Source organism: Neomonachus schauinslandi, chromosome 9 (assembly GCF_002201575.2).
Source record: "Neomonachus schauinslandi chromosome 9, ASM220157v2, whole genome shotgun sequence".
Taxonomy (NCBI): domain Eukaryota; kingdom Metazoa; phylum Chordata; class Mammalia; order Carnivora; family Phocidae; genus Neomonachus; species Neomonachus schauinslandi.
The window spans coordinates 111668811-111681867 of NC_058411.1; the positions used below are offsets into that span (position 1 = coordinate 111668811).

Genomic DNA, 13057 nt, shown 5'->3' on the forward strand with positions numbered 1-13057 from the left:
GCCCCCACTTGGATGAGGTAACCTCAGGTTCCCCCATAAGAACTTCTTGAGGGGGAGGGGTGTGGTAAGCATTGCCCCCTTCAGGCTTGAGGTGGGGGCTGGGCCTCAGTTTCTGCAAAATGGGGGGAGTCAGATAATCCTACATCCTGTGCCTGGTATTTGGGGCTATTGTAAGAATAATTTTTTAAAAGCACTCAGGAGGTGGTATGGGGACAGTAGTCAGAGTCATCCTCTGGGCTAGGGCCCGCGCTGGCCCTCCTCACACCCACTCACCCCCCAGCCACCCCTTGTCTTAGGGCTCTTTTCACACTCCACAGCTGAGGACCCTGAGGCTCAGAGCGCAGCCGCCACCCTCACAGAGGGGCAGAGGGATTATTTGAATCTGGGGCGACCTGATGCTTCTTGCCTCCACAGACTCTGAGAGCCAAGGTCCTGTGGGGGGCCAGTGGGTGGGCACTCGGGGTCAGGCACAGGTAGAACAGCGTCCCCAGAGGATGTGCTAGCCCAGGGAGGAGACAGGGAAGAGGCTGATATCCTGTCCACCGCCCCCAGAACAGGCTGGGAATTGGGGGGAAGGAGGGAGCAGAGAGGCAGAGCCACAACGGGAATCCGGGCCGTGGTGTCCTGCGTGTTCTCAAGGCTGGGCTGTGACGCAGAGCATGGCCCTGAGTGGAGAGCCTCGCCCAGGCTGCGGGGAGAGGTCAGGGCTACCCGCCTGCAGGCCGCAGCTCCCCAGCCCTGCCTCGCTGCCCAAGGTCGCTGCTCAGCGGTGGAGGTGGGTGAAGCTGAGGAGGGAGGGTGGGCCAACGGGCAGCCACCCTTCTGGGTCCCATGGATAGGGGGCGCTGGCCAGGGCAGAGACTGAGGGAGGTAAGCCAGGATCCCCCTCCCTCCTCCCAGGGAGAGCCCACTAGCAGACAGCAGCCAGGCCGGGGTGGCAGAGCGGCCTGTGGAAGGTCTATAGGGCTCATCTCCACGGGCAAAGTCCCAAAGGACCCACGACCCTCCCCCCAGAAGGGGCCATCTGGCCGAGGCTAAGACACCCCACTTCACCAGGAGTCATGCTCCCTCCACCTCTCTTTCCCTCGCTCTGAGTCTCAGCTCTCTTTATGTGTGTGTGTGGGGGGGTGTTAGAAAGAGAGCCTTGCTCACCCCCAGGACTGTTCAGAGTTCGAGAACAATGGGCCCTTAGAAAGAGCGGGGCCCTGGATGAGAGGAGGGGGGGCCGTCCCCCGCTCCCCCCCACTCCCACCACTCGCACGGGCGTACGTGCACACGCACATGCGCCCTGCCCTGTGGACTGTAAAAAAGACGAAGGTCAGGTGTGGGAATGGGGGTTCTGCACACAGTGCTGAGCATGCGTGCGGGTGTGAGAGCATGTGCTGGAGGGGCAGGGTGGCTCAAGTACCTGCGAGAGGCCTCGATGCCAGGCCTCTGAGTTGACACTGAGCTGGGAGGAAGCTGGTGCAAACCTCAGGAGCTCACTCGGAACCACAGCCAGCTGTGACGATCTCAGCCCTCCGCATCCGCCCCCCAACACCCAGACTGCCATGCGCAGGGCTCCCGCATCCAGCAGAGCTCTTCCCTGCCCGGGGCCCCTGGCCCCCTACCCCTACCTCGGACTGGGCGCATCTGGAGGAGAAGCTGGGAAGCCGGCAGTGGGATCAGGCAGGCGCATTCGAATCTGCGGGCTTCTTCCCAGCCGGGGCCAGCTGGGGTGGGGACAGTAAGAAGAGGCCACATGGCCACCTCTCCTGATGCAGGGAGGCCTGAGCACGTCTGGCTCCCTGAAGAGCAGATAGGGGAACCCTTTCTTCCACCTCCGCCCCAAGGCAGCCTTGACCTCGGGGACAAAGGGCAGAATGGGGCCTTGGGACATCAGGTGGACACTGGCTACTCCCCAATCAGTGCCACTCAATTTCTGTAGATCGATTGAGCTCCAAACCAAGCCAGGACTCATTCTTTCTTCTTCTCTCTGGGTGAAGCCCCAGCCTTCCTCAATCAAGGAGGTGCAAGGAGCATAGTTTTTCGAGTAGAGTTGGGTTCCAGTGCTAGACCCATATTTGCAGGCCAGTTGAACTTGGACGTGTCACCAAAGCCATCAGTCTCACAGGATCTTCTGAGGCATTGTGTAGGCCCCTGACAAGGATCAGTGTGCACGCCTGCTGGTCCTCAGGGGGCCCTGCCTGCAGGCGGAGCAGACTCTGCCGGGCCCTCCCCTGTAGGCCCGGAGAGGGCCTCATGGCCGGAAGATGCTGCCAGGAGGGCCTGGGAGCAGGGCCCCTCCGGGAGCATCCAAAACTCAGGGCTGAGAGGAACCCAGTATCGCTGAGAGCTGGAGGGTCCCCGGAGGAGAACCGTGGTGTGGAGGCTTCGTGGACTTAAGCAGACTTGAGCCAGGATTCATTTAGTTTTTAATTCATTAAATGTTTTTAACTCTTTTATGTGGAGTACACACATTCAGACAAATGCACAAAATCACTGCAGTCTTCGCTGCAGTGATTTATCACAAAGTGAACATACGTGTGTCAGCCCCGCGTGTCCCACAGGTCAAGAGGTGCAGCACTGCTAACACCTCAAAAACTACCCCCACACCTCCCAGTCACGCCCCCCAGCTCCCCGCATAGATCTCCCACCCTGACTTCTAATTCTAGTGCTTCAGTTTGCCTGGGTTTTTTTGTTTTGGTTTGTTTTTTATTCATTTAGGGCGCCTAGGTGGCTCAGTCGTTAAGCGGCTGCCTTCGGCTCAGGTCGTAATCCCAGGTCCTGGGATCGAGCCCCGCATCGGGCTCCCTGCTCGGCGGGAAGCCTGCTTCTCCCTCTGCCCCTCCCCCTGCTTGTGTTCCCTCTCTCGCTGTGTCTCTCTCTGTCAAATAAATAAATAAATTCTTTTATTTATTTATTTGAGAGAGAGAGAGAGTGTGCGTGTGCAAGAGAGAGCGGGACGGGGGGAGGGGCAAAGGGAGAGGAAGAAGCAGACTTCTGGAGGAGCAGGGATCCAACATGGGGGGGACCTCGATTTGAGCCAAATCTCTATGGAATCATAGGGTAGGTACTTCGTGTCTGACTTCTTTTGCTTGAGATTATGTGTGAGAGCTTCCTCCCTGTGGTTTCATGTCATTGGTGCTCATTTATTTTTACCGCTGTTTATATTCCATTGTATGTCTCCATTCGACTGTGATGGACATTTGTGTGATTTCCACTTGGGATTAATACAAATAATGCTGCGAGGAATGTTCTCACCCCTGCTTACTGATGCGTGGATGCATGCATTTGTGCTGGGTATAATACACCCAGGTGTATAATTGCAGGATCGTAGGCTATGCCTACATTCAACCTGAATAGTATCCTGTAAGCAGGGGGTTCTCCAAAGTGGTGGTGGCTCTTCAGGTCCCCCAACAGTGAAGAAGTGTCCCATGTGTTCCACACCCTCACCCACATTTGACACGGTTGGGATTGTTTTGTTCTGTTTTTGTCATTCTAGTGGGCGTATAGTAATATCTCATTGTGGTTTTAAATGACTAAAGAGGGTGGGCACCAATTCACATGCTTATTGACTTATTCTGTCAAGTGCCAGTTCAATCTTTTGTCCATTATTCCCTTGAGTGGTCTGTCTTTTTCTTACTTATTTGTAAGAGTTATTTTTATATCTGAATATGAGCCAACGGTCTGTCGTGCGTGTTGCAAATATCTCCTACTGGTCTTGCCCACTCACTCCCTTAATAATGTCTTTTCATGAATAGAGGTTCTTAACTTAAATGGACCAAATTTATCAATCCTTTCCATTCTGACTTGTGCTTTTTTGTGTCCTGTTGTTCAAAAGCTTTTCCTCCCTGAAGTTCTTAATGATACTCTTATCCTTGTCTTTTAGAATCCTTACTGTTTTACGTTTTATACTTAGATCTCCATCTTCCTGGAATTTATTGTTGTTTATGATATGTGATGGCAGCCAAGTTTCCCCTTTCCTATATAGATATCAAACTGACACAGTATCATCTACTACAATCACGGTCTTATCCCTGCAGTCCTTGAATACCATCCTTGTCATGAGTTAAGAGTCCATATACGTGTGGGTCTGCTTCAAGACTCTCTATCCTACCTCTTTGACCTACTTATCAATCTTTGCACTGATATTACACTGTCTTAATTACTGTTACTTTATCGTAAGTCTTGATAGCTCATAAAGTAAGTCTTCCCAATTGTTCCTCTTCAAAAATAATTTTAGTTATATTGCCCTTTTTATTTCTCACCTATTATAGAATCAGCTTGTCTATTTCTACACACACACACACACACACACACAAGTTACGATTTTGATCAGATGCATTAAATCTATAAATCAATTTTGGAAAGAACTAATTCTTCAAATATTACATCTTTCAATCCATGAACATGGTGTGACCCCCATTGTGTTTAGATTAAAATTATTTTAAATTAGATGAATAATATATGGATATATTCTTATTAGAAATATAAAATGAAGGACACCTGGGTGGCTCAGTTGGTTAAGTGCCTGACTCTTGGTTTCGGCTCAGGTTACGATCTCAGAGTCTTGAAATCAAGTCCCATGTTGGACTCCACACTGGGCGTGAAGCCTGCTTGAGATTCTCTCTCTCCTTCTCCCTCTGCCTCCCCCGTCCACCCCCCCAAATTCACACACTCTCTCCCTCTCTCTCTCAAATATATATATTTTTATATATTATATTAAAAATATATATGATTAGAAAGGAAGTAAGTATTCCTTTCCCCTCCCAAACAGAGCAGCAACCACTGTTCTTATACACCTGTATGCATGCCCACACGCACATGCACACACACACACACATTTTGGATGGGATCATAGCAATTTGCCACATGCTTTTTTTAATTTAACAATATTGTGCCGACATCTCTCTGTGTCAGAACAGCTAGCAAGGTCACTCTCTGTGAGTACTCCATGCGGCCCTGGCGGAAGTCTGTGGACTGAACTCACTGAGCATCCTGGAACACTACTCTTGCATGTGTGTGTGTGTTCCTCTAGGAGATTTAATCCTACAAGCAAAGAAACCCATTTGGATACTGCTTTAATTATTCAGAGATGACATAATGAAAGCCAAAACGGGGCCGGGGAAGGAGAAGAGGGACAAATTTCCTTTTCCAAAATAACACGTGCTTCCTCTTGACAGTCTCCTGGGCCTCCCACACCCATGTCAGTCTCTGGGCTGCCATAGATGGAAGACGCAGGGCCCAGCAGAGGGGTGGGCACTGTCTGTCGTGCGTGTTGGGCAACAAGGACGAGGAGGAAGGGGTCTGACCTGATGATTAAAGCAGCCTCTTAGCAGAAATGGGGCAGGATGAGAATGGGATGAGAATCCAGGGCCTACCTGTCCTGGGCAAGGCCTGAGCCAGCTGCTGCACGCGCTGACTCTGAGTTCCGCAGCAACCCCGTGCTTAGCCTGTCAGAGGGATCTGAGGTTCAGAAAGCTGGAGGGGCCTGTCTAGGCTCAGTGAGTCAGTGGCCACACTGGGCGTCTGACCAAAGCCTGACCGCAAGGCCCTGTGTGTGTGTGCAGTCTCTAGGCCGAGTCTCTTAGTTAATGATGCTGCCCAAGGACACCAGATGGGCCCATCTAGAGGCGCCAAGACCTGGAACTCGACTGGGACAGGTGCTGGGGAGATGGACCCTGCCCTGGCACCAGTTAGAGGGAGTCCGGCCAGAAGGCTAGACAGTGGCAGGTGACAAGTGGTGTCTGATGAGTCCCCGCTGTCTGGGAACCCTTCTCCAAGGAGCCAGTGGCCCACATGCAGCAGGTTGGAGGCAGTGGCCAGGAGGCAGGCCACAGCCGCAGTCAGCAGGGGGCCCAGGAGGGAGTTGGGGGCCGAGCTCTGCTTCCTGGAAACTTGGGGGCCTGGCTTGGCTGAGGAGCCCCCACTCCCACATGCGAAGCCTCCGCAGCTTCAAGAGGGCCACCGGCTTCCAGGGCTTAGCAAACTCTGCCCGCCTCACTTCCCCCCCTTCCACCTCCTCCCCCTCTATCGACCTTCCTGGCCTCACATTTTGGGTGCTTCTTTTATATTTATATTTAAGAAATTCCCTTTTAAAAACTTTTTTATAAATAACAGTAGGGAATTTTTATTACAAAGCAAAGGCCATTAATGTAGCCCATCCATCTCCTATGCATACATGAAGGCAGACGTTAATTTTTTTCCCAAACTGAGATTACACCAATCATCCTTTTCAGGAAGCTGCTCCTAGCACTTCTCAGCATACTGTGCAGTTTCCCCGGATGGGGGCATCTGGCAGGATTGCATAGCATTAAGAACACAGACTCGAGGACTAGCAGGCCTGAGTCTCAGACCCTCTCTCTGCCACTCATTAGTTTTGTGACTGAGCCAGTTACACGCCTCTCTGGACCTTGGTTTCCCCGTCAGTGCAATGAGGATGATGACAGGCTGGATGGGGACTAAGTGAGGGAGGGCCTAACCCAGAGCACACTCGGTGCTCAGTGAGCACCAGATATTAGGACTATTGTTACTCCTAATCAAAGACAGAGCCCGGCAGCCTGGCCCCACCTCATACCCTAGATCTGGTAGATCCTGGCCCCACCTCATACCCTAGATCCTGTAGATCCCAGTCCTGACCTCGAGTCTTTATCTGGGTCTCCTGGGCCTACCGGATGTCTCTTCCTGCCCCCCGGGGTGGTCGGGGTAGCTGGGGCCTGGGCTCAGCTCCCAAGTAGCATTCACTGGGAGTTCTGAAGGTTCTTCTCCGGGTTCTCAGTGACATGAGGAAGGATAGGGATTAGAAAAGGGGAGAAGGAGAAGGCAGAGAAGTGGCTCGGAGTTAACCAGACCCTGGAAACCTGGCCCCGGGGCCTTTCGAGTCTCTGCTACTCATGAGCTCCCTCACCAGGGGTGCGAGCCCCAGGTCCCTCCTCGTTGGCATCACAAGAAGACACATGGCCCCTGGGAGAGATCATTGGCATGACTGCTCTCCCATGGCCAGGAGAAGTGGAGGTCGAGTCATTACCACCCCCTTAAGGAGTTGCTAAGACTCAAGGGCACAGCTTGGGGTTCACTCTGCTCATTGGCCCGCTGAATTCCAAGTGGGGGTGCAGATGTGGGGTGGAGGTCCCAGTGGGACTGGGGACCTGGTTCTGAGCTCTGGGACCCACAGGAGATGAACAACTACCGGCGGGCCATGCAGAAGATGGCAGAGGACATCCTGTCGCTGCGGAAACACACCAGCATGCTGGAGGCCGAGAACCGCATGCTGAGGAGCCAGCTGACCCAGGAGGAGGGGGAAGAGGAGCAGGACAACGCCAACAAAGCCCAGAAGCTGGATGAGGGTATACGGGCCATTGAGAGCATCCGGGTGCCTGCCCGAGCCCAGGCTCTGGATTGCAGACCAGGGTGGTGGGGAGACTTTCCCAGCTGTGCCTGCTCCTGGACACTGGTTGGGTCCTCTCCGGGATGGGGAATGGAGACTCCAGTCCTGTCTCGATCCCCAGGACTGAGAGACACTTGTCCCTGCCCCCCCAGCTCTGCTGAGCTGGGAGATGCCTCTTCCCTGAGACAGCTCCCCCACCCCACCAGTGTCCATGAAGCAGAAACTGCTGCTGAGTGAGCTGGACCTGAAGAAACTGAGGGACAAGGTGCAGCATTTGCAGAATGAGCTGATTCGGGTGAGCTGGGGCTGGGGGGTGGGGGGCAGAGGGCAGGGGGAGCAGAGAGGAAGGGAGTTGGGGGGTGTTCAGAGCAGCATCTGGGAGCAGAAGGGAGAGAGGCGTGGAGGGAAGGGGACACTGCAGTGGGATGCTCAGCAGAGGGGCCAAGGGTAACCCCGGGCACCCCTTCTTTCCCCGCCCCCTTCCCTCCCCCACCATCAGAAGAATGATCGAGAGAAGGAGCTGCTCCTCCTGCACCAGGCTCAGCAGCCACAGGCAGCACTGCTGAAGCGGTACCAGGACAAGCTGCAGAAGATGAAGGCGCTGGAGGAGACCGTGCGGCACCAGGAGAAGGCAGGTGCCACAGGGACCAGCCCGCCAGGCGCCAGCCCGGGGCGGGAGGTGCGCCATCCCCCCGCGGCCAGCCCAGCCTTTGTGCTCTGCCCTCCAGGTAATCGAGAAGATGGAGCGGGTGCTGGAGGACAAGCTGCGGGACAGGAAGGAGCCCCTGCTCAACAGGCTGCAGGGAAAGCCCACCATGGGTGAGTCTGCTCCGCAGCTTTTGTCCCATCCCTGGGGGCCCGGCCTTCCTGGAGCATCGGCTTCAGGAGCAGAGCTGGGGCAAAGGATGCTACCCCCTACTGAGGCAGGCAGTGAGGGGCTCCCAAAGGTCCCCTGGGCTCCCTTCTCCTGCCAAGAAGCCCCTCGGGACACATGGGGACAGTGTGTGAACCAGGCTAGAAAGACAGCAGACCCTGCTCAGAGCCACAGAGAGGCCCCGCAGACTGGAGTGAGCAGGCAGGGGCTGCCCGGGCCCTTCTGGAACTTCCTCGTCTCCCCATTGTCTTCAGAATCCGCTTCTACAAAACAAACAGCACTTGTCTGTTTCCTCCACTGACGTTAACCAGAGCCACCTAGAAGGGCCAGTCTGAGGGGGCTCTGGGGGAAGGGGGGAAGAACCAGGTCCCGCCATCCCGGGCCGGCCCCGGGCAGAGGATTTCCCTGAGCCATGTGTGCAGCCTCGCCAGCCAGGAAGCCCCTTGTGCCCAGCCCTGTGGCAGCCTTCACTGCAAGGGTGTGGGGGGCGGGGGGCGGTGCATTTCGGAAGGCCTTTGGAAAACTGTGCAAGCTGGGGCTGCCTTTCAGGATCCCCGAGGTCATCCCAGAGTGGGATGAGAGAGGGGAAGGCAGCCTAGGGAGGGCAAAGGCCCAGGGAGTGACAATGGCAGGGGCGGAGAAGGGAGGAGAGGGAGAGGTGAAGAGCTAAAATCGACCCAGGACCAAAGGCCAGGGAGTGGTTATGGAGAACACGGGGGTCAGATTCTAAAGAGCCTAGGATGGGCTGAGGCGCGTGGCTCTGATTCCCCTGGCAGCAGGGAGCCATTGAAGGCTTGGGAGCAGAGGAGGGGCAGAATGGAGCAAAATGCTGGGGCAGATCAGGCTGGGGGCAGGCGGGCAGGAAAGCCTGTCTCACGAAGAGCTGTGGCCACGTCTGCAGCCTTCCCCATGCTCTCCGCCTCTGGCCTTCCCCCGGTGCCGACGGGAGAGAACCTGCCTGTGGACCTGTACTCAGTCCTGCTGGCGGAAAACTCCAGGCTGCGGGCAGAGCTGGAGAAGAACCGCCACCAGTCAGCGCCCATTATCCTGCAGCAGCAGGCACTGCCGGTAAGAGCCGCCCCCACACGGGGCCTGGGCCTGCCTGAGCCAGCCGCCAGGCGCTCAGCAACTGTGCCCAGCCCAATGCAAGCTGAAGACCACGATCCTGAGCTAGGCTTCCCAGGGTCCCCGATGTGCCTGGAGACTCCTGGAGTGCCAACTCTCAGGCCCGCCTCTTTCCTCCTGGGGGACACACATGGGCCTGAAAGCTCCACCTTTGCCCTCCTCTTGCAGCCTGGGAGAAAGCAAGCCCCTAATGGCCCTTGACCTTTGATCCCTGACCCCTTTCTGCCACCTGGCTGGCCTGCACTTGGACTCCACACAAGCCTCTCTGAGCTCCATCCTGGAACATTTCCTGGGACTGGTACAGCCTTGGAGAGAGAGCCCTTTTCCCCCATCCCAGGTGGACCCCAGGGAGTTGGGAGCAGGAGGAGACCTGGCAGAGAGACTGCAAGAGACAGATGGCCCAGGCCACTCCAAGGGCACAGAGGCCCTGCCCGCACAGGTGGGTGCCCCTGGCCCCGGAAATGCCTCGGCCCCGCTCCATCTCCAAGGCTGCTGCAGGCGCCCCTGCTTTACGCAAACCCAAAGACAAGACATTTGGAATTACAGAAGAGGGGTGGGCAGGGGACCCAGGAGGGTTTTTCTCTTCATCCCAGGACTTATAGGAGATGAGTTCTGTTTGAACGCTCCCCTGGTGCGTGGACATCCGGGTAAAGTGCGGGGACCGGGGAGCCCTCACTTTACAAAAAGACTCCCTGTTCAAGAGTCCTTTCTGTGAGCTAATCTGCCTGGTACATTTTACATTTAGAAAGTGATGTGCAGAAACTCCATATAACCAAATCTGTGGGGAGAAAGGTGGTGAAAAAAGCACCTGCCATCTCAGGTCAACCTCGGGAAAGAGGGTTTGGCCCTGGGTCTGAGGCTCTGCATTGGGGAGCTGAGCTGGGAACTCAGACCTGGCTGGTTTCTGCCTCAGTAGCTCACGGCCTCCTGAGCCCACACGGCTGCAGTCCCTAGTGGGAGCCAGGTATGAGCTTCTGCTTTGCCCACAGGATCTCCTTGCCAGTACCTCAGACAAGTTCAACCTTCTGGCCAAGCTAGAACGAGCTCAGAGCCGGATCCTATCCCTGGAAAGCCAGGTAGGTGAGCCAGGCTGGCGTCAGTCATCCTGGGCAGGCTCACCGCTCAACAACCCTTGACCAGAGTCAGGCTCCAAGTGTGACCAGGGTTGTGGCTCAGTGTGTGCCCAAGGTCAGGGCTCAATATGTTGTTGGAACTCAAGGAGGGTCCATCTGTGCCTTAATCGGACTGTCATTTGGCCCCTCCCCACCCACCCCTGGCATGCCCGATGTCTCCAGAAGGTAGTAGGCCCACGTTGCCCAGGCTCTGGTTGTCCTGCTTGCAGGGATGGGCCCTGCTGCCCAGCAGGTCCCTATCTGTCCCTCTCCGTGTCTGCAGTTAGAGGACTCGGCCCGACTCTGGGGACGCGAGAAGCAGGACTTGGCCACACGGCTGCAGGAGCAAGAGTACGGCTTGGGGCACCCCTCAAATTCCGTCATCACTGGCCTGCCCGTGAGTGATCTCTCTGGAGAAGCTCCGTGGGGTGCAGGCAGTGTGGCTGGCAGCCGCCATCCCCGACCCAGAGTCTCTGGGCCCTGAGAAGAACTGTCCAGAAGACCTGCGCTCAGCTTCTGCCCTGTTACCATCAGGAGCCCTGGCCTGGTCTCCATGCCCCACCTGCCCAAGGGGAATAGAAAGCCCCCCGAGACTACCCTTTCCGACGGGTGGTGGTGAGAATCAAGGTGACATGGCCGTGGATGAAGGGTTGCCCCTGCAGGCATTTCTGGAATGCTCTGGTCCTGGCTGTACTTTAGCACTGGGTTTGCTCCTGAGCAGAGTAGCTGTGGCCCCCACCCAAGTCCAGAGCCCCTAAGGCTCTCCCGTGAGCGCACCCTCTTGGCCTCTTCAATGCTGCCCACCTTCCGGTGATGGGGGCACGGTGCCAGAGAGAAAGGCTGCTGGCTTCGTCCGCACAAACAGGCCTGTTCACAGCTGCCCCTCAAGCTCGGCCCCAGGCTAAACAGGTTTGGAATCCTTTGTGAAGGCATGGCCCACTGTATTTGGATCCTCTGAGGCCTGGCTTGCCAGGCAAGATGCACTCTGATGGGTCCCCTCACCGGGGCAGGGGCGTACTCACCTCCCTTTGCTTTGCATACCACAGAACTCCTTGGCCCATGCCAAGGACCACAGGCGACCCTCGAAGCTGGACCCTCTGATGCCCAGCTCGGAGACTAAGCTCAACAAGCCCTCAAACTCCGAAAAGACCTGAGTCTTAGCAGACCTGAGTAGCTGGAGCAGGCCTCCCTCTCTGTGTGCTGGGGAGTCTCATTCCACCCCCCAGATGACTGTATTAAATGCCATAGGTCAGTGAGCATTCACCTCTTTCCTGGAGTAGGGCAGCCAAGGGGACCCAGCTTCCTCCTGCCAGACCCCACTCTGAACCCAGGCCCTCCACTGCAGTGCTATAGTCTCCTGAGGCCTATCTCAGAAACTACCATTCTGGGAGAGCCGGAGGTCATAGTGAACCCAGGAGGGTGGGGAAGAGGCCTTCCAAAGCAGGAACCCTTCCAGACCTCCAGAAAAAATGAGATGACCAGAGGCCAGCTCTGTTGGAAAATGTGAGGGAGGCTGGGACTTTCCACTTGCCCCCAGACATCTCATATCTGAAATCCCTTCTTCCAAGTTTGGTTTATCTGTTTCTCAGGAAGGGAAAGACTTAAAGCCTGCCTGTGGCAATCAATTACATATTAGTGTGAAATACCCCCATTTACCGGGCTAGGCTGAGCTGGCAATGTTGTGTCCAAATACAGCCAGGGACAGGAAAGCAGATGGGGCCCAGGGAAGGAGTCCTCCACTGAGAATCAGGAGGCCTGAATTCTAGCTGCAAGCATGCTGTGTGACCTTGAGTGACTCTAGCAACCTCTCTGGGCTTCCATTTCCCCATCTATCCCATGCAGAGCTTACCTTCTCTGATGGTAAGCCCCTTTCCAGCTCTAACATTTCTGAGTCAAAGACAACTTGGCCCCAGAGAAGAGAAAGGAAGCAGTAAGGAGAGAGAAAGCCAGCAAGAAAGAGGATTGTATGGTAGGGAAAAGCAGAAAGGCTCCAAGAGTGGACTCAGAGCCTACAGATGCTGGTAGAAGAGACCAAGGCTGCAGGGCCACTGTCCTGAGCAGGATTAGCTCCCCTGTCTGCCTGCAGGACTTAGACCTGACTAGCAGAGGGCCAGAAAGGATCAGGCACCCAGTCAGATCAGGAATTATGGACTCAGAAGGGGTTAAGAGGGCTGAAATTGGGACCAGTGTCCGACAGTCCAAATAATGTACCAGACTCAGCCACAGTCTTCTTGCCTAGAGCTTGGGCAAGTGGACACATCTCCCTAGAACAGGAAGCTGAGGCCTGGGGAAGCCCAGAGAAAGGTCAGGTGGGGTAAAGAAAGCACGCTGGCCTCTTATTCTCTAGGTCAGTCACCTCACACCAGACCCTCACTCACAGGCTTCGGCCCTAGCTTCCCCCAAATCTCTCACTGGGCCTTGGCAGGAAGTCCTCAAGACCCCACAGGGAACTCCCACCCAAGGTTCAGCCAATCAGAGCCTGGCAAGAGCCTCACTCCTGTGGCAGCAAGGAGGGCGACCCTACTGGCCCCTGAGCTGCTGTAGGTGTGTGTTTTTGGGGGGGGAGGTCCCAGCAGA

General features: G+C 55.7%; 1 protein-coding gene across 1 annotated transcript in view; it reads left to right on the forward strand.

The window, feature by feature from the left end:
* CCDC33 (coiled-coil domain containing 33) overlaps positions 1–11634 on the forward strand; it is a 100574-nt gene extending 88940 nt beyond the window's left edge. Inside the window, exons 13-20 of the mRNA XM_021693705.1 lie at positions 7157–7317; positions 7559–7664; positions 7869–8000; positions 8098–8188; positions 9145–9311; positions 10358–10444; positions 10764–10877; positions 11527–11634. Of these exons, the coding sequence (XP_021549380.1) occupies positions 7157–7317; positions 7559–7664; positions 7869–8000; positions 8098–8188; positions 9145–9311; positions 10358–10444; positions 10764–10877; positions 11527–11634 (966 nt within the window). The remainder of the gene's footprint in view (positions 1–7156; positions 7318–7558; positions 7665–7868; positions 8001–8097; positions 8189–9144; positions 9312–10357; positions 10445–10763; positions 10878–11526) is intronic.
* The last annotated feature ends 1423 nt before the right edge of the window (positions 11635–13057 follow it).